The sequence below is a fragment of the Culex quinquefasciatus genome, chromosome 3 (assembly GCF_015732765.1).
Source record: "Culex quinquefasciatus strain JHB chromosome 3, VPISU_Cqui_1.0_pri_paternal, whole genome shotgun sequence".
Classification (NCBI taxonomy): Eukaryota; Metazoa; Arthropoda; class Insecta; order Diptera; family Culicidae; genus Culex; species Culex quinquefasciatus.
The window spans coordinates 66,579,748-66,599,294 of NC_051863.1; the positions used below are offsets into that span (position 1 = coordinate 66,579,748).

Consider the following 19,547-nt stretch of genomic DNA (forward strand, 5'->3'; position numbering starts at 1 on the left):
CATACATGTAAATCGACAAAAATGTCAGAGGTTGGTTTGAGCACACACTTAAACTTTTTTTCGAAATCTGTTTTCAGGGATTCAAAATATACATTTTCATCTATTAACAAAACAAATTTGAAAACATTTGGTTGTATCATTGCTGAGATATAGTTATTTAAATAGTTTCAAAAAACGGGTGCCACGATATCTCAACATTGCTTCGACCAAATCCGCTCAACATTTTGGTAAAGATTCGTTAAATTGGTCCAGTGTGCATGTCGAAGCCCAATTTTCAAAAAGTTTATTTAAATATTTTGCTGTTTTTCATATAAAAAATCGCCAGTTTTTGATTTTTGTATTTTTGTAAAATTCAAATTTCAAAATCGGGCTTCGTCATGCACACGGGATATGTCTTGGGAGTCTTCATCCAAAATTTCAACCAATCTGGTCCGTCCCATCTCGAGGTATCGTGGCACCCGTAAATCTGAGCTTAAATCGTCTCTAACTCAGTTGAATCATGAAATATCTTCATAAAACTTTCAGGAGTGATTGAAAATCATCTTTAAAGTGAATTTTATAAGTTTTCTGTAATAGTTAACAGAAAACAGATTTAAACGTGAATAAATTCCTTCGTGGTTCTCAAATTCGTGAACTTAATTCACGATTTTAAGAATTGATTTTTTTTTCCGTGTAAAGGGTTAATTCGATAGCTCACTCCAGGTGTAGGAGTCGTCTCCCTGGGTCCTGTCTCGGTGGAGTCGCTAGTAGGCAGTTGGACTAACAATCCAAAGGTCGTCACTTCGAATCCCGGGGTGGATGGAAGCTTAGGTGTACAAAAAGGTTTGCAATTACCTCAACAATCAAGCCTTCGGACACCCAGTTTCGAGTAGGATTCTCACAATCGAGAACGTCAAGGCAGTGCTGTAGAGTGATTAATTTGATTTAATTTTTTTTTTTGATAAATTTGTGGCAGCAGCAGAATGTAAAATGTATAATATTTAACAAATGTTTATTCTTATTTTTTGTTGAATGGTGCTTAAAATTTTAGTTTTAATATTTTTTTTTCAATCGACCAGAGCTGACAAAACATAACCAAAGCTCAAAAGTTAGCATTTGCATTTGCATTTTTAATGAATTATTTGATTTTAACGATTTTAAATTTTAAATTTTTTGGTCTGAGGGCGTTAAAAGTTAGTCTTAGAAATATATTTTAATCAGAATCTTACACCACTGACTTATTATTTTACCGAGTACTCAGGTCAGGAATAATTTGATAACAGACGCTTCTGTGTGTTACATTTACGACTGCGAGATGTGTCAAACTCGCCAAAAACGGCCACAACAAAAAAAAATCCGCATGCCCAAAAGCAGGTCAGCCGAGGCGCGTCCACGACTGGTCAAAACACGTGACTTCATTTCGGTGCTGTGCTTATCGCAAAAATTAGAAGCAGTTGAGGAAAAAAGCTGTTGCTAATTTAGTTGTTTTTCATCGTTTCACTGGGTGCTGCTGAACACATGCGAATTTCGAATTTTGGCAAAACGATGACGACGACGTTGACGATGGTGATGAATGATGGACGACGCGGGAGATGGGCCAAGAAGGAGAGCAAAAGACCGCATAAGAATGTTTGCGAATTGCGCAATTTTCGCTGTAGCGGATTGTGTTTGCTTTTTTGGGGCAAATTGACGGATTGTTTTGAGTCGTAGGCAGGAAGGCAGGAAGACCTTCCGGAACGATTGCTTTGTTTCTGTGAATGGACGAGGTGGAAATATTTTTTGTTTATTTTGAATATTATTTTTTTTATAATAAGTAACGAACTGTCACTTTTTACATGGCGCTCACACATACTATCAAAACAAAAGCTTGGTAGTGTGTGTGAACTCCGTGTAAAAGGGGTGTCAAACTAAAACGTGACCTCGTTCGTTTGACAACAGTTGGTGTCAAACCAACTATATACCAGTATCAAACTACAAATTTACCAACACGAAAAAAGGAGAGAACAGGCCAGTACACTTACCTTTAATAATTTTTATTTGACTTCGATTTATTTCACACTTTAAATTATTTAACAAAAGGTAATATCAGGGATGTGATAATTTACAATCAAAACATTATGCAAAAATAAATTGATATTAATTTGAATACAATTTTGACGTTTATATTTGCATTTATCTCTCAGTTTAGTATACAATCTTCCACTGTTTTATTTTTCTTGTGTTTTAATGCTAGTTTTGTTTTTTGTTGCATAATTTAATATAACTTCTACATGATGCAGCACATTTTGTTTTCCAATAAATTCCATTCAACATGCTACACGTAACTATTCCGCATACCTTAGTTAAACAATCATTCCTTCATTTAAATATACTGTTTTGCTCGCTCCAGGAACATCAGCAGCAGCAGCAGTGAGTTGTCTAATATATGGTAATCTATCTACAAATTTATTGGACTTTATTTTTCTCATATCTCATATTTTTCCCTAGATCTCTCTAGTCTAGTGAATTATGTGTGCATTTATCTGTCTTGTAGATTTTTTTGTTTGCGAGCAGTTTTCTGTTTGCGAGCAGTTTCCTGTTTGCGTGCATTTTTGTCGGCGTTTCGTGTTTCTTTTTCGTTATAAAGATTATAAGTTCCATTCATTTTCGATACAAAAGCAATTTTATGGTAAAATTGGCATTTCGGAGGGCGAGTCGCATTAATCATCCGCCGGTGGCTAGTTCTGCTAGACGATGCCGAATCGCTAATGAAGACACGCAAGCGCAACATTGTTGTGGGGAGCACTTTTGTGGCGGTGACGGCTTCCCTGGACGGCCCCCCTCTCCCTAGCGCACATGTCAACGAACTAAAAAGAGTTTTTTTTTTCGCGCATTTCTTGCTGGCGGTTGGCGAATTAATTTCACTCATCCGATTAGTGATAATTGATACGCTCGCGAATGTGTCGGTTGTTGGTTGGTTGAGATTAGTCGTGATGAATTTGATTAACATCTACTAAATCTAGTCTGAGGGTCTTTATTCGCAGTTTAGCTTTATGCAAATAGTTATGGCACTTTATGTAGGTTGAGGAGCAGTTTTCTATGATTTTTTTTTTCATTTATTACAAAAAGAAGAAATTTTCGCCACTTTTAAGAAATATTCTTTAAATTAATTTAAATTGAATAAAATGACGTAAGAATGATCCACTTTGAGAATCGAACTTATTTGGATCTCAGAACAAATGTTATTAAACAATTAAATGCTTTTTGAAATATTTTAAAATCGTTCAACAATCTCCTCAAAGTGACGAATCAAAACGGTTGATTTGATTTATTTTAAATTACGGTTGACTAGAAGCTTTTTTGATTTCATGTTATTTTTTTATGAAAGAGGCACTAGAAGTGAGCTGCATTTATGTTCTAATGCTAAGGTTAGTTGTAGTTTTTAGGAGTATTTTCTTGTGTTGTAAGCTGTTGTATAGTGACATAGCAGTGGCAGTAATCTTTTGTCTGTTTAATTTTTGTGCTGTTTTCCTGTAAGGTTTAAGATTGTACAATACCTCAGATTCTCAGATTTAAATTATTTTACTTTTTTTTGCAGGATATTGAAAAACAACATTATTCGATTGTTTCATGAGCTTTACAAGATTTTTCGTATCAGTTATTCTGTAATTTCATGTTTAGCGAATTTTTAAATTTGAATTTTGAGTATATATTTGTAATATGCGATTTGACTGATTGATGCATGAATATTTAACAAGTTTACTCTTAAATTATTGTCCTTTTTTAGGAATAGCTGCCTTAATTTACTAACCATTAATTAGATACTGTTGGATGTTACATTACAATTGCTCCACTCATTGCTTCTCCATCTAGAATTACTTGTTAAATAATTCACTGGTATTGTTTTTGTTCATTAAGTTTGATTAGTATAGTAATATCATATTTATAAAATATAATGAATTTACAAATCAATTTTACTCTTTCCAGATCTAAATTTCGACAAAAGAAATTGTCGAATTTGACAAAATTAAAAAATGTGTGCCTCCCCTGTTCGCATAAATGTTTTTTATGCATTATCATCACTTTTAAGTTATTGGTGCAGTTTGGTTCAAAATCGTGTGCTCTTTCAAAAAAAAAAAAAAAAAAAAAATAGTTTTGTTCTAGAAATCTGAGAGAAATCAGTTATTTCACGAAAACGTAACACGATAGTTTATGAATTATGTGAAGAGGGGCAATATGCGATTGTGTCACAATTTCTTGATATCTAGATGGTCTCTTAAGGCCCTTCAAATTGCATAACTTGCTTCTGGAATCGATGTCCTCTCTTGCCCGAAAAATTCCTTCCTCGATGATTTGATTTTTTTTCCAAACTGACTTGCATTGATATCAGACGTGAATCCGCTCTAACTCCTATTTTAGAAGAACTTGTTTGGCATTTCGCGTAGATGATTTTCAGCAAGTTGTGCCAGTGATTGGAGTACACTTATTAAACTAATCTTTAAAGCTCTCGAAGACCCTGAGAGGCTATATTATAAACCAAGTGAGATATGGGGTAAGAACCGTTAAGGGCACTCAAAGAGCTTATAAGAAGTTCTTCTTGCGAGCTTATGAGAATAGTCACATGAAAATATACTTGAAGTCGGTTTTTTAATGAACCTTTGTTTTCAATACATTATTTATGCTAAAAACGAGACGTTTTCAACTGGCAACAAGCATAACATTACTTTAAACGTAAATGCTAACTACAACAAGCTGAGTGCCATTACGAAGAGCTCTTAGTGCCGATGCATGTCTTTTTGACATGTTCTTTCATAAAATCGAATTTTAGCGGATTTTGACAATCTATTGTCATAATTCTCTCCCATAGAAGAGGCATCAGGAGAAAAATTGTTTATGGCATAAGTTCCAAAAAGAAGATTTTTTCAGCAGGAGTCGTTCATTTACTCAACGAAATTTACCGAGTTGCATAAATAAGACGATTGCTGAAAAAAAACTGTTTTGCAACGAGCTGCAAACAACATTCTATGCATTTTCGAAAAAAATCTTTGAATAGGTTTTTAAGTCAAGTTCCAATAATACAGCAATTCCCCAATCTGATAAAAATATTTTCAGACATAGATTCTTTGGTCTCTTTTCAAATGTTAAGCTAGATTTTTGAAACTTCTTACTATTTTTCTTAAATAGCCAAACTAATCACCTTTCTTTGCGTCTAAGACCAAAATCGGATTGAATGGCACGGAGATATGATTTTTTTTTTTGAAAAAAGTGGTTTTTGCGAAAAATGACAAAAATGGCAATTTTTCGGACTACTCAAACACGGCTTTTTTTTCGAATCATGCTGTTTTCGTGGGGAATTGCTGAATATAGAGGAGTAAATTGTGACGTCAGAAAAACTCAAATCACTCAAAGTTCATTTCGTGAGTGACTTTATTAGTTTGGCCTAATTTGACAGCTACATTGTCCCCAGTTATCTGTGGAGGAGAAAAGGAGGTTGTCAAAATTCCTAGCCAACAAATTTTTTCCCACGACTTGCTTTTCTTCTCTATTGCAAAGAATTATTTTTAGATTCTGTTATTTTTGGTGTAGAACAGTAGGCCGTTTTCTAAGAGTTCCAAGAGTGACTGGAAAAGTTTAAGGTTTTACAATGGAATGGCAAAAATCTTTTTTTTTTCTGCAAAGGTTCTGAACACTTTGTTTAATGAGTTGATCTTCTTGACGTCCCGGACGAGGCAACAGGAAACTACGAAATGGAGCCGGATTTCCGCCGCTGTGATTTTGACCTTGCCGCCGAAGCCCTCAGTATTATTGACTGGGATGCTATCCTACTAGATCGAGACACAAATGCTACGACTACGATCCTCTACGACGTTCTTTACAAAATCGTGCGACAGTTTGTACCCGTTAGGCGTATTCCCTGCAACCGGACCGAAAAGCTCCCGTGGTGGAACGCTGACCTGAGAAATCGGCGAAACATCCTCAGGAAAGCGCGGAAAAAGCTGTTCCGTGCCAGTACACCCGAAAACAGGGCCACTGTTGAGCATTTGGAAGCGGAGTACGAATCGCTGCAAGACTCATCTTTTCGAGAATACCTGAATCGTGTGCAAGTAGACCTGAAAGAAAACCCATCGTCATTCTGGAGATATGTTAGAAGCAGAAAGCGCTCCAGCGTACTTCCAGCAAGGATCTCGTTCAACAACACTACTGCTGAGAATCCAGCGGATGCTGCAAACATTTTCGCCGACTTCTTCAGTAATGTTTACGAGACAACGGCGCCCGCTGCATCGGCCGACTACTTGAACACGCTACCAACTCACGATCTACAATATTCCCAACCGGAGTTCTCGCAAGTCGACGTACAAACCGCTCTTGATGTTGTTGACCCTTCTAAAGGCGCCGGACCTGACCGTCTTCCACCCGCCTTCATCAAGCGGCTTTCTGCGCAACTGGCCAAACCCGTCAGCATAATCTTTAATCGCTCTCTATCCGAAGGTGTTTTTCCTGACGAATGGAAACTAGCAGCAATCACGCCCATTCACAAATCTGGTAGTACCATGGCTGCGGATAACTATAGGCCAATCTCTATCCTGTCCTGTCTACCCAAGGTTTTTGAGGTGCTTATCCACGAGGGAATGTACTCTGCCGCACAGGTAGTAATTTCCGAGTTCCAGCACGGTTTTGTCAAAAAACGGTCCACGGTATCCAACCTGATGGCGTACGTCAGCGCACTGAATGAAAACCTCGAAAAGTTCAAGCAAACTGACGCGATCTACTTCGACTTCGCCAAAGCGTTCGACAAGGTACCCCACACGCTTATTATCGCTAAGCTAGACCGGCTGGGGTTCCCAAGGTGGCTGACAGCATGGATCCGTTCGTACCTTTCGGGACGGTTTGGCTACGTCCGCCTCGGAGGCGCTCAATCAAGGAAATTCCCCATTCCATCCGGTGTCCTCCAAGGCAGCCACCTGGGTCCGCTGATTTTCATTCTTTTCGTCAACGATATTTGTCAACAACTCCAGTCACAAAAATTGTTGTACGCGGATGACTTGAAGATCTTTCGTACCGTAACCTCCGCCATTGATTGCGTGGCGCTTCAGCAGGACATCGACAAAATTCTGGAGTGGTGTAGCCTTAACGGAATGAAAGTTAATCCTAGCAAGTGCAAATGCATTTCCTTCACACGGTAGTCCGCCCCAATTCGTTACAATTACAGTTTCGACCGTCACGAACTGGACCGCGTCAGTTCCATCAGGGATCTCGGTTTGTTGATCGACAGAAAACTAAACTTTTCCGAGCACGTTTCTGCGACGGCGGCGAAGGCGTTTGCAATGCTTGGGTTTCTGCGCCGTAATACTGCTGAGTTTGAGAACATCAACGCACTGAAAACACTCTACATCACAATGGTTAGAAGCATATTGGAGTACGCTGGAGAAAGTCCAACGTCGTTTCACCCTCTTCACCCTTCGTCGTCTACCTTGGAGAAATGGTGTTTGGTGGTCAAGCTACAGCGACAGGTGTGCACTACTTCGGATGCAATCGCTCGAACAACGCCGTGTCTTACTTCAGCGAATGTTTGTCTTTGATGTCCTCTCGGATCGCATCGACTCCCAGCAGATCCGCGATGAAATCAACGTGTACAGACCAGTGCGACAGCTGAGGAACCTGCCCATGCTGAGAATTCCAGTCCATCGCACGCTCTACGGCCACAATCGACCAATTGACAGGTGTTGCCGCTTTTTCAACGAGGTGTCCAACGAGTTCTCACCTGGCCTGCCGAGGAAGAATTTTAAGCTGAAAATCATCAATCTGTGATATATTTGTTGTCAATGTTTTGTATGATTTTATTTTTTAAGTTTAGTTTTAAGGTATTCAGTCTGTGCGATTAACTCGAAGACGGTGTAATAATAATAATAATAATAATAATAAATTTTTATAAAAAAAAAATGATGTGGTCAATCAAAAATATTACTGAATAAAATCTTGATATTGTAATTTTTCGTCTGTTTATTACAATATTAGAACATTAAAAAAAGTTGTGAATTTTTTGAATGCATTTTTTTTCATATTATTTTTGATTTAAATTTTTCGAAAAATAAAAAAAAACTCGCTTGAATTGGATTTTTCACTGACACTAGTTTTTGCCGATTCAAAGTAGGTCGTTTTATCATTAAGAAATGTCAGGTAAAGTAAGTACACTAAAAATCAGAACAATCCCGCAAAAGGGTACTTTCTATCCTTTTTTAAAGTTCAATCGGCGTCATCCTTTTCAAAATGGTATGTCAAAATCAATACATTTTCGATACCCTTTTAAAGGGTGACGATTGGGTGACGACGGGTGAACTCGAAAAAAAGATACTTTTGACTTGGAGTGTATACTATAGTTTCACAAAGGAATTGCAAACAAAAACATATACAGTCCAGACTTGATTATACGAAGACCTCGGAAAAATTTCACTTCGGATAATCGAATCACGAAAAAAACATTTTTTTCGTTGTCTTATTTTTGATGGTGAGCCTTAGTATGACCCATAAACTAATTTAAAATGATGTAGAATTTTTAAATACAAGATGGCCGCCAAAATTGCGAAATGTATCTTTCAATTTAAAAGGCAATCAAATATTCAAATTTGGCTAAATTAGGGTCGCAAAACTCGAATCAAATCGAATCGAAAATAAATTTAAAAATATGAAAAAGATTTTAAGTTGGTTATGATTATGATTATGATTCGATAATCCAAAGTCTCATACAAACCTTTGGAAAATCGAAACTTCGGACTACTAAAATTTAAAAAATGCTTCAAATAGACTTTTTGTAATCAAATTTGGTTGAAAACATTTTTTTGTAACATTGCTATTTTTACACTCTCCTTTTTAAATATTCAATTAAAGATTCTGCTAGTTTTCCGAAAACACACAAAACTTCAAAAATGTCGTTAATACAGACTTTTGAACATTCACTCACTCTTATAGTAAAAACAGGTGTCATGTATCATATGGATGACCAAGTGATTTTTAACTATATTTTTCATTAGAGGACCTTAAAAAATTCCAAAATTGGAGAAGTTGTTTGCATTTGAAAATCTAACCAACACTGATAGTAGGTATGTAGTAGGATGCAACAAAATGGGTCATTTTTGCAGGCATTTCAGGGCATGATCCCCTAAGTGTACTGAGCCCGAATCCCAATTATGAGCTTGGTTTGTTGCTACAGGACGTTGCGCTTTGACTTTGAAGTTTAATTGGGATTTGACCCGTAAAATCGGTGCGTTTTGGTTTTTGCCAATTTTGAGTCTCTTGACATTTTTTGCATTTTTCAAAAAAAAACCAACCGAGCTCATAGTTCGTGTTCCAGGGAACAACTTTGCCGAAGAGTGCGAAAAGATTCGTCCACTATTTGAGATGTTACGGAATTTATAACACCACCGCTGAAAACATCAACTTTATTTATAACAACAGCAATATAACACTGCCTTAATATTGCCTTTTCCATGATTGAGGTATGTTATTGTACCATCCACAATTTTTGAACGCCTAAATTTAACTAATTATTTCACAAAAAAAAAATCCTACAGTTCAAAATGTGTTTCAAGTTTGTGATTTTCAAGGTTCAAAAAATTTCTTGAAACACCTTAAATAAAACGTTTAATTTATCGGCCTGTCCATACATCAATCAACAAGATCACAAAAAAGCTACCAAGGAAGGTAAAAGCGAATCAATATGTTTGATTATCTATTAAATCTGATTTTTAAAACATTGGCCGATTTGCAAACTGTTCTGAATATCAATAATTGACAAACCTTCTATTGAAATTTGAAAATCGCAAGGATGTACACAGAAAAAAAAACAATTCCGGTAACCGTGAATTGTGTTCATGAATTTGAGAAACACGAAGGAATTTATTCATGAGTATGGAGCATTTCTCGGGTGAGTTTTTAAAAAGCCGTAAGAGCCACCGTTACCTCCGGCACCAATAATCGCATTTCTCCAAATTGTTATTTATTTTAATTTAATTTATTTTTTGATTGGGACACTTGACAGACGTGTAGATGAACAATCTTAAGCATTTTTGAAATGTGTTTTTCGTAAGTAGGTCGTATACTGAGGCAAAAAAAGCTTTGTTTACCATTGGCTCTTACGGCTTTTTGAAAACTAATCCTAGATTTTCACTATAATTGTGAATATATTCCTTCATTATTCTTAAATTCATGAACACAATTCACGATTTCTAGAATTGACTTTTGTTCGTGTATGTGATTTTTAAAGTAAATTTTCAAGTTGCGAATTGTACCTATTCTTGTGTACCACTCATCAAACATGGTCGGGTGGATTCAAAATTATTAATTAAATTCTCGTCTCTAAGAACTTAACTCTGTCAAGCACCTGATTAATGAAACCAAACTGTGTGTATTTCAAATGAATTCACCTCTAATCGACGTTCAAACACATGGGAGAAATGGATTCCTGTCCGACAAAAGACGCTAGATTTTTGCTTTGTAAAAAATATTTACTGGGAAACGAATAAATAAGATCTTAACTAAGTAGAAAGAGGGACAGGGACAGAGTGGTTTTGCGTAAACTAAAAATACTTGTTTTCATTCAGTGTGTAACATAGTTTCTAATATTTACAAAACATCATCTCACATACCACATACCACATATACCGCTAGAATACACAATTCGATATCCTACCTAATCCTAACTCGAGCTCGCCTAACTAATAATATCATGTCATGGAAAATCATAATTTCAATCAACCGTCCGAAAAGCTACGGCTCTATTTATAAGCATTCTTCGTTGTGGGTTTCTCTAATGCCAGAGCAGACCAAACGAGCACAAGCTACCCAGCAAACATTTCTATTTTCTTCCAGATTCTTCCTTGTATTTACAATCCTCTACCCTAATTCGCGCGATTTCCAAATTCTATTAAATAAGTACAATGTCGAGCCAAGCAGCCTATGTCAGTTAAATTTGTGACTCCGTTACGGACTTTGTAACAGTTTTGTTAAGATATTCAGTGAATGCTCCTTAAAGGTTTTTTTTGTAACAAATTTCAACTTATCGGTAGCAGAAATGTGGGACAAATTGAGTTTACTGATGTATGAAAAAGATTTGCAACGAATTCATGTCCCTTAACAAGACAGCATTTTTGGAAATGACCATGACCAAAGATGTCATTTTGCATTATTAGTTAGTCCGTACTAGGTTTCATACAATTTTATCAGCTGTCCATACAAAATGACTATTAAAATAATCAAGAATCTGTTTCCTGAAAACAGAGTTTCTGATCGATTTGATGTCTTCGGCATTGCAACTTTCACATTTAAAATTAAAGTCAATTTTTTTTTATTTTTCCCCATTTTTCAAACAATTGTTTTTTTTTCGAAACATTGACAACACTGCCAAATGAAATTTGAACAACTTTTGCCAGAGCTAAAAAGATGCCATTTTTATCATCTGAAACATTTTCAAAAATGAGATTGATCAAAAATGGTTATTTTGTGCAATTAATTTGTTTGTGAGAAAAGTCAAAATAAAAAAAAAATTAAGAGTATAACTTTTTTCTGATAACTAGAGTAATTTTTCAAAACAACCTATGAGTCATGGGTTTCCAATCCAGATAAGACCTTTTGAAAATTTAATCTAGGTAAGCCCTAAGCAATACCTACAATTTTGCCGAAGGCACCAAACCGATCAGAAAATCTGTTCTCGATTCCCATATAATAGGTAAATTTTAACTCGATACGACATAAAACTACAATTTTCATTTTGTTAAGTTAGTGTTAGGGGTTGAACTCAATTTGCCCCATCATTTATAAATCGCAGTGCTGAACCGTTATTTTTGTTTCTGTTTTTTTTTTTGCGGAATCTTCAAATGTTTCGTGACTTTTATTCATACATAAATATCTAACCTCGCATCACTGGTCAATGTTTGGTTGTTTTTTTGTAGATTAGTGTAGTGAGTGACTGTTTACTTAAACTCGATATAAATAGTAAGCTGCCTAACAAATTTTCTAAAAACTTGTGTAAATAGCGTAACGATTTCCGATTGCTGCGATTTTCATTCCTTGTTTATTTTGTATTGCCGAAAAGTCCTTGAATCTCTAAACGTTGTATCCTTTTAAAAATAATCAGTCTATAAAAATTCCGTGTGTGTATTTTTTTCAGTGTATGCTTTTGTTTGTTTGTTTTTAAAGCCAAAACATGTGATGAACCTGGGTACGAAGCCCCATTTTCGGATGCTTGTTGTGCTGGTGGGGGAGTTTTGGAGAGGTGGGTGCGGATCATAGATATAGCAGACGCTTTACGCCGGTTAGGGACGCGCCCGACGCGACCAGCAGTGAGCTAAGGCTAAGGAAACTAAACGACAGGAAAAGCCGGGACTGATGCTCAACGACGATGGCGGAAATGCTGCTGCTAGTGGCATTGGCACTAGGGTGGTACTCGGTAACGTTGAGGGGTGCGGTCAGGGATAAGCTGGACTGGGCGGGTTCGTGCCAGGGCGAAGCGGACGGGTTTGGGTGGGTGGGTCCTGCAAGGAGAGAAAGAGAGAAAAAAGAGAAGAGAAAGAAGAAGAAGGTGTCCCCAGGGCAGGACGCAGGGAAGCGGTAGAGAAAGTGTACGATTAGTGGCGTGTTCGGCATTGTGGAGTTTGGTTTCCGACTGGAGTACGGATGAGGGCCGGAAGAATTAGTGTTACGGAGTTAGTAGAGGAACACACGGATGCATGGCACGCACTTACAAGGATTTTTTTTCAGGAGAATAGATTTCAGGCAAAGAAGTGTCAGAGAAATTTATATTTGTTGGTTGTTGTGATAACTCTGTGATTTGTAAATTTGGAATGTGTCACATTCAGGGACTAGTCTACCGGTATGTGGTGATGTTTTGGGTCTTCTGTAGAGTCCCGGTTGTTACGACCGATGGGTCTACCGCCGTAACACGGCAGAGGTCGGTGTTTTTTGACCTCAGATCATATCCAGATAGCCTCAGGAAGGTTCAGGGACTAGTCTGCCGATAAGTGGAAATGTTCTAGGTCTTCTGTGGAGTGCCGAGAGCTACGCTTGAAGGGTCTACCGCCGTAACAAGGCAGAGGTTGATGGTTTTTGGCCTTAGATTATATCCAGATAGATTCAGGGAGGTTCATGTACTAGTCTACTGATGTGTGGTCATTTTTTTGGGTCTTCTGTAGAGCCCGGGAGTTACAACCGATGGGTCTACCGCCGTAACAAAGCAGAGGTCGATGGTTTTTGACCTTAGATAATATCCAAATAGCCTCAGGGAGGTTCAAGGACTAGTCTACCGATATGTGGTAATGTTCTGGGACTTCTGTAGAGTCCCGGGAGCTACGTTAGATGGGTCTACCGCCGTAACAAGATATAGGTCTGTGGTTTTTGACCTCAGATCATATCCGGATAGCCTCAGGGAGGTTCAGGGGCTAGTCTACCGATTTGTCGTGATGTTCTGGGTCTCCTGTAGATTCCCGGGAGTTACGGCCGATGGGTCTACCACCGTAACAAGATAGAGGTCGGAAGTTTTTGGCCTCAGATCATATTCATATAGCCTCAGGGTGGTTCAGGGACTAGTCTACCGATGTGTGGTAATGTTCTGGGTCTTCTGTAGAGTCGTCACACAAGTAGTGTGCAGACAAAATATGAATTAAACTGATTCGAACTGGTCCCCTATTTTGAACACAAATTTGTTCTATATTTCATGTCTGTTTGTCTGTGCGTACATGTTTTTAAGCAAAAATGACAAGATTTGGTATGAGCACGTATCTCAACTTTTTTAAATCTATTTTCAAGGCATTAAAGTATCCAGGTTTTTAAGCGAAGATGGCGTTCGAATGGTGAACGCCCGAAATGTCAAAATCACGCAGTGTTACCAACATTAAGAAAAAAGTGTGTAATGGCATGACCGCCACATTTTTTTTCTAATATTGGTGCTACTGCGTGGTTTTGACATTTTGGACGTTCACAATTCGAACGCCATCTTCGCTTAACAACCTGGATACATTTCCAACTAATGTTGTTGTATCGTTGCCAAGATATAGCCTTTTGGAGATAGCAGTTTAAAAAAAACATAACCTGTTTCGGTGAAGTCGCTATTCGGCACTCGTAATCCAAAGGTCGTCAATTCGAATCCGGGGTTCGAGGGAACTAGGGTAAAAACGACCTTCGGACGCCTAGTTTCAAATAGAAATCTAGAGTCCGTCATGATCTGTCGGTTGTAAAGCAAACTTAAAAAAATCCAACACTGCCTTGACCAAATCGGATCATGATTTTGGTTAAGATTAGTTAAACCGGTCCCATGTGCATGACGAAGGCCGATTTTTAAGAGTATTTTTAAAACCAGATGAAATTAATCATTCATCGTAACTTTTTAATTTTTGAATGATTAAAAAAAACAAAATTTCTAAAAAGGGCTTCGTCATAAGAGTCTCACTCCAAATTTCAGAAAATTTGGTCCGTCCAATCTCCATCGTGACACTCGTAAATCGACACGGTGTTTTGAGAAAAACGCAGAAAGTTTAGTAAATCACTTGGCACACGGCAAAATTTAAGCTTAAATTGTTCTGTTACTGAAATATTTATATCAAACTGGAGTTAGGGACCATCCATAAACCACGTGGACACTTTAGGGGGGGGGGGGGTATGGCGATTGTCCACGATCCATACAAAAAAGTTTTTTTTTGTATGGACAATTGTCCACGAAGGGGGGGGGGGGGGTAACAGATTCCCAAAAAAGTGTCCACGTGGTTTATGGATGGTCCCTTATTGGAAATGATATTTTGAAGTGGATTCAATAAATTTTCTGTAATATAAAATTTTTAGATTTTCTATACAGCAATTCCTCGTGAAAACAGCATAAAAAAACAAAAGTGCTCAGACCAGGCTAAAATTTTTTCTCCAACTTTTCAGCGATGACCTATACATGTTTTGGGTACCGCAAGTTGCGTCCTTCAAATTTTCTGTAGTTTTTCAAGAAACTCAACAACTCAAGAAAAGATACAAAATATGGCATGATTATCGTCTGAGTAAACATTTGCACCAGCGTAATTGAGAAAAAAGTTACACAACCAACCAAATAATTACAGATTTCACCGACATTCCATACAGTTAGAAAGAGATTCATGAAAGAATGTTACAAGAAAAGTGATAGGAAGTTATAATATACAATCAGGAAAGGAAGAGATCAGGTAAGATATAGTTACACGCAGAAGAAGGTAAGAAGGCAACAAACCACACAAACAAATGTTCAAACCATGCGCTTAGTGTCACTCATTACGGCCGCACATTCCCGTCGTGCAGCAGCTCGTAGTCCCACGCCATTCTAGAACACACTTAGGTCAGGCGAACGCGTTCTACTACATCTATGATCCGGGCTCCGAAAAAACGAAACTATTGGCACTACGCCCCCCGGGGCATGGCCTTCCTCTAACGTGGGATTTCTGCTCCAGCGCCTCTGACGAGACAGGAGAAACCGGGACCGACGTTTTACTTCACCATCCGATAGAAGCTCAGTGGATAAGGCGGGAATCGAACCCGCGTCTCATAGCATCATCGGGATCGGCAGCCGAAGCCGCTACCCCTGCGCCACGAGACCCGGGCTCCACCAAGGACAAATTTACGAGATTTGAGGGGGAAGAGGGGGATGTTTTGTACAATTAATCGAACTGAAAACTTAAAAAAAAAACAAGAAATCAAACGAAAGAATGCTAACTAAGACTAGGCTAAGTGTGTAAAGTTGAGAGTGTTTTGTTTTGTGTTTTGTGATAAGTTAAGTGTCGCCTCGGGCATCGCGCCACACATTCTCTCATTCTCTAAAGTGTGTGTGTGTGTATACAGAGTAAGGGTTTGGTTTTAGTTGGTTTTGTCAATCGCGCTTGCTTCAGAAATCCATATCGTTCAAATCTTCCTCATCCACAAAATTCAAAGATTGACCAGTGAGGCTGGGATTACCTTCGTCGAGTTCGTCCTCCTCGATGATCTCCGCCGAGGAGAGCTGATGGAGGGCGGCCAGCTCGTCCATGTCCAGCGCGGCCAGCTCCTCGTCCTCGGACTGGGACGTGTCGTCCAGGTTGAACGGGGTTGTGGACGAGGACGGGGTAGGACTTGGGGTGGTCGTAGTTGTTGACCGCGCGGTTGTCGTTCGCGGGGTCGTTCTAGGAGAGGTCATGGCTTTCACTTTCCCCTTCGCGGCTAATGGCACTGTGCTACTACTAATACTAGTTTGCTGTTTGGCTTTCTTGGGACCTCCCCCGCCGGGTCCACCCGGTCCGCCACCGCCTCCCTTAGGTTTCTTACTATTTACATTCGGAGGAGCGTTCCGGTGGTTGACCTTCTTCGCGACCTTCTTCTTGGGGCCGCCGCCGTCATTTGGTACTGTTGTGCTGGCTCGATTACTATTGCTACTACTTACACTATTTGCACTGTTGTTGGGACTACTACTGCTAGGACTATCAACACACTCGCCCTCGTCACCGCCACACCTCAGCTGCTGACTCTTGGCTTGCCCTGGGGGCGTCGCCAACCTCCGCCTATTACTATTTGTACCTACTAAACTACTACCACTACTACTCGCCGACGCCGCCGGCCGGAAGCAGTGCTCGCCGGGCGTTTCGTCTTCGCGGCATTTCCGTCGTTTCTTCTTCTTCTTGCGCAGCGTGTCTTTGCTGTCCTTGTCCTTGTTGGCACCACCCGCGGCCGCCGCTGCTGGACTCTTGTTGAGCCCAGCAGGTTTGGCCACACCCTGGCCGCCACCACAGGCCGGCCTCGTCCGCATCTCCACCTCGGGCAGGACTCCCGTCTCGCACAGTTGCTTCAACCCGTGCCGCACGTGGTTCGCTCCGAATAACCGAGATATTAACCGCTCGACCCGGTCGTGGGCAACCGTTTGCGTGAGGGCCTTCGTGTACGTTGCAAGCTTGCCCAGCGTGCGGTTCACCGGGATTTGGATCTTGCGGGGTTGGCCGGTTTTGTTGAGCGCGAGGTAGAGCGTCCGCCGTGCGTTCGAGTGGCGCGTTGAGCTGTACGTGTTGTAGTGGTGCTGCTCCATCTGCTCGTTGAACACGCAGTCGTCGGTAAAGTCGCGCTGTAAAGGGATAAAATGGAAAAGTTTTTAATAAATCTACTGGCAAAGGTTCATAAAGAATGTTGATATCTAGGTCGAGGTCGAAATCATTTCAAAAGTTTACACATTTTGCGATAAAATTGACTTATCGCAAGATAGCACACAGGCGACGATATACTATTATTATTATTGTAAATATGCGAAGATACCTATACGTGAGGAAAGATTTGAGAGATTTTGCTATAAATAGCATGATTTATAGAGTTTTCTCTTCTTTATTTATTTTGGAAATAATGTTTGTTTTTAGGACAATCAAAACCACTATAAAAATAAGGAGGAGCTCTGGCAACGCTTGCTGGATGCGGTCGAGTGCAAAATCGCGGTCGTTTATTTTTTCGATTTTTCGCTGCAAAAATACGATTTTTCTGGTTAAAAGTGGTATCAATCGTCGCGGAATTTGCTCGTGGTGTCGGAGAACATGGAGTTTTCCGATAAATTGTGGTTTTTTCGTTTTAATTGTTTCATCAAAGTTTTGCTCCTGCTGCGGCGGTGCCGATATTATTTGACGTTTTGACAGTTGCATACGCCTTCAGTGCTTGTGTGTGCGTGTGGTCAAGCAAAACTCGAGTTCTAGGGAGGTTCAAATTTAAACAAAAGATCGAATTTGCAAGAAATTTTCGTGCTGAGAGAAAGTGAAAATGAGGAAAACAAATCTAATTCTAATCAAAGTGATCCAATGATGTGAGCCGGAATTTGAGAGCTCAAAGTGTTAACGGCGCGTCTTGTTGGTGTCCTACTGGAAACGCGTTTTTTCGGTGAAACCGTGATTATTTCGTTTTAGAGTCGGTGCGGATCGAATCGGTTTAATGTGCGCGTTTCGGTAGTTATGGAGTGACGCGGAAAAATATGCTTAGTGTTGATTTTTGGGATAATTCTGATGACCAAAATTGTTCCCCCAAGCCGAAGTCGACGAAAGAGTCGATGGAAGAGTCGCGACTCGCGAGTGTTTGTATTGGTATGGTTGCTGCTTAAGACTGAGGAGCCGGGCTGTGCGATCAAGGAATGAGAGGACGATTCCGACGTTGAGTGGCACAAACACTCTGGCTCGAGCCGGCTCAGCCGAATTGGTTGACCGGCTCGCTTGGCAGCGGAGTTGAGGGCGATGCGGCTTAATTCTTTCCTGACGAGGAAGCGGGTGAGAGCGTTCTTTTTGCACCTTTTATATTGGGTTGTGGGCTGTTATGTGTGGGTATGAGGGTGCATGCTAGTGTTGGTGGATAGTGCGGGTTTGCGTCAGTGGGGGGGATAGGAGAGAGAGTAAACAACATTGCGCGCTCTTTCGAAATAAAAGTCGATGAATGTGTTTGTCGACAGAAGAACTATAGTTTTTTGCCAATGCCGGGTAGACCTAGTGGTAGTTTGACAGTTCGCTCCATAAGAAATACATTGCTTACTACCAATCGCGTCGGGTACTCCATTAAACAAACTTGCATGCAATATTGTATAGACGTAAACCAGAAGACAACTGATGAAAATATTCACTTCAAATTAAATTCCAATTGTGATTGTTTTGCTAGTAGTTCGTTTGATGCTATTAGACAGCTCAAGCCAGATTTCCACTACAATTTTTGCCGTTTATCTTCCCCACTTTGTGTGTGTGTGTGTGTGTGTTTTTTTTTCTTCTTTTTTTTTCTTTCTTCAGCTTATTGTTCAGTTAGGAAGGATTAGGAATAAAAATAAGTGACAATATTTTGACCTACGATTCGGTCTTTCCACAGCCGGCTGTTTAAGAATGAATCGATTCTTATTAAACAAAATGTAATATGCGCTTATATATATTTTTTAAACTTTTTTTTTTGTTTTATAGTAATTTGTAATTTTGTAATTTGTGAGCTTATTTATAACGATAACCAGTTAGTTTACAACTTTTTATTGTTCTCTGATGTTTAGCAGATGATTCGGATTTTGCTGTGTTATTTTCAGTCGCTTTCATGTGTGTGAATTGAAATATCTCCTTGAAATCGTGATTTCTGTGTCTGTGTATTATTTGTGATTCTTAGGTAAAGAGATTAGTGTAGTGCTTATGAGGACGCACAGTCCTGTTTTTTTTTCGTGTTATTTTCGCCTCTTTTGTGTCGCTGTTTGTTTGCATGGGGTCTTCTTGGTCTTGGTCTTCTTCTTCTTTTTTTTCAGTTTGTGCGTTCGTTGGCTGATGAGTTTTTCTGTTCTATTTATATAGTTTTCGATAGAAACGATCCGAATTTTTTTAAGTCCTTTCTATATCATCGATGATCGGAAGGCACGCCGACGAATATATTTTAAGGCATATGACATACACTCATTTTAATGAATGAAGCCCTTCCTACATCACCGTTGATCGGAAGGCACGACGACGAAGAATTTGTGGAGAATCTCGGTCGAATTAATACTATAAGGATTTGCAATTGTTTCACGGGAAGATTCGTTTTAAATTGCGTTAGCAAAATATAAATTATCATTCAATTCGACCATTCGTTTCCCGCGA

The 19,547-nt window shown here is 39.2% G+C and overlaps 1 protein-coding gene across 4 annotated transcripts in view; it reads right to left on the minus strand.

The window, feature by feature from the left end:
• Positions 1 to 11,001: 11,001 nt before the first annotated feature.
• Positions 11,002 to 19,547, minus strand: part of LOC6054177 — a 118,777-nt gene continuing 110,231 nt past the window's right edge. For 3 of the 4 annotated variants that reach the window (XM_038263667.1, XM_038263665.1, XM_038263666.1), the window contains exons 5-6: positions 15,913 to 17,044; positions 11,002 to 12,485 (exon numbers count right to left, since the gene is read on the minus strand). In XM_038263667.1, the coding sequence (XP_038119595.1) occupies positions 12,238 to 12,485; positions 15,913 to 17,044 (1,380 nt within the window). In that variant the 3' untranslated portion in view covers positions 11,002 to 12,237. Of the gene's footprint in view, positions 12,486 to 15,445; positions 15,634 to 15,912; positions 17,045 to 19,547 lie in introns of those variants that run through there. The other variant, XM_038263668.1, reaches the window with a different exon arrangement.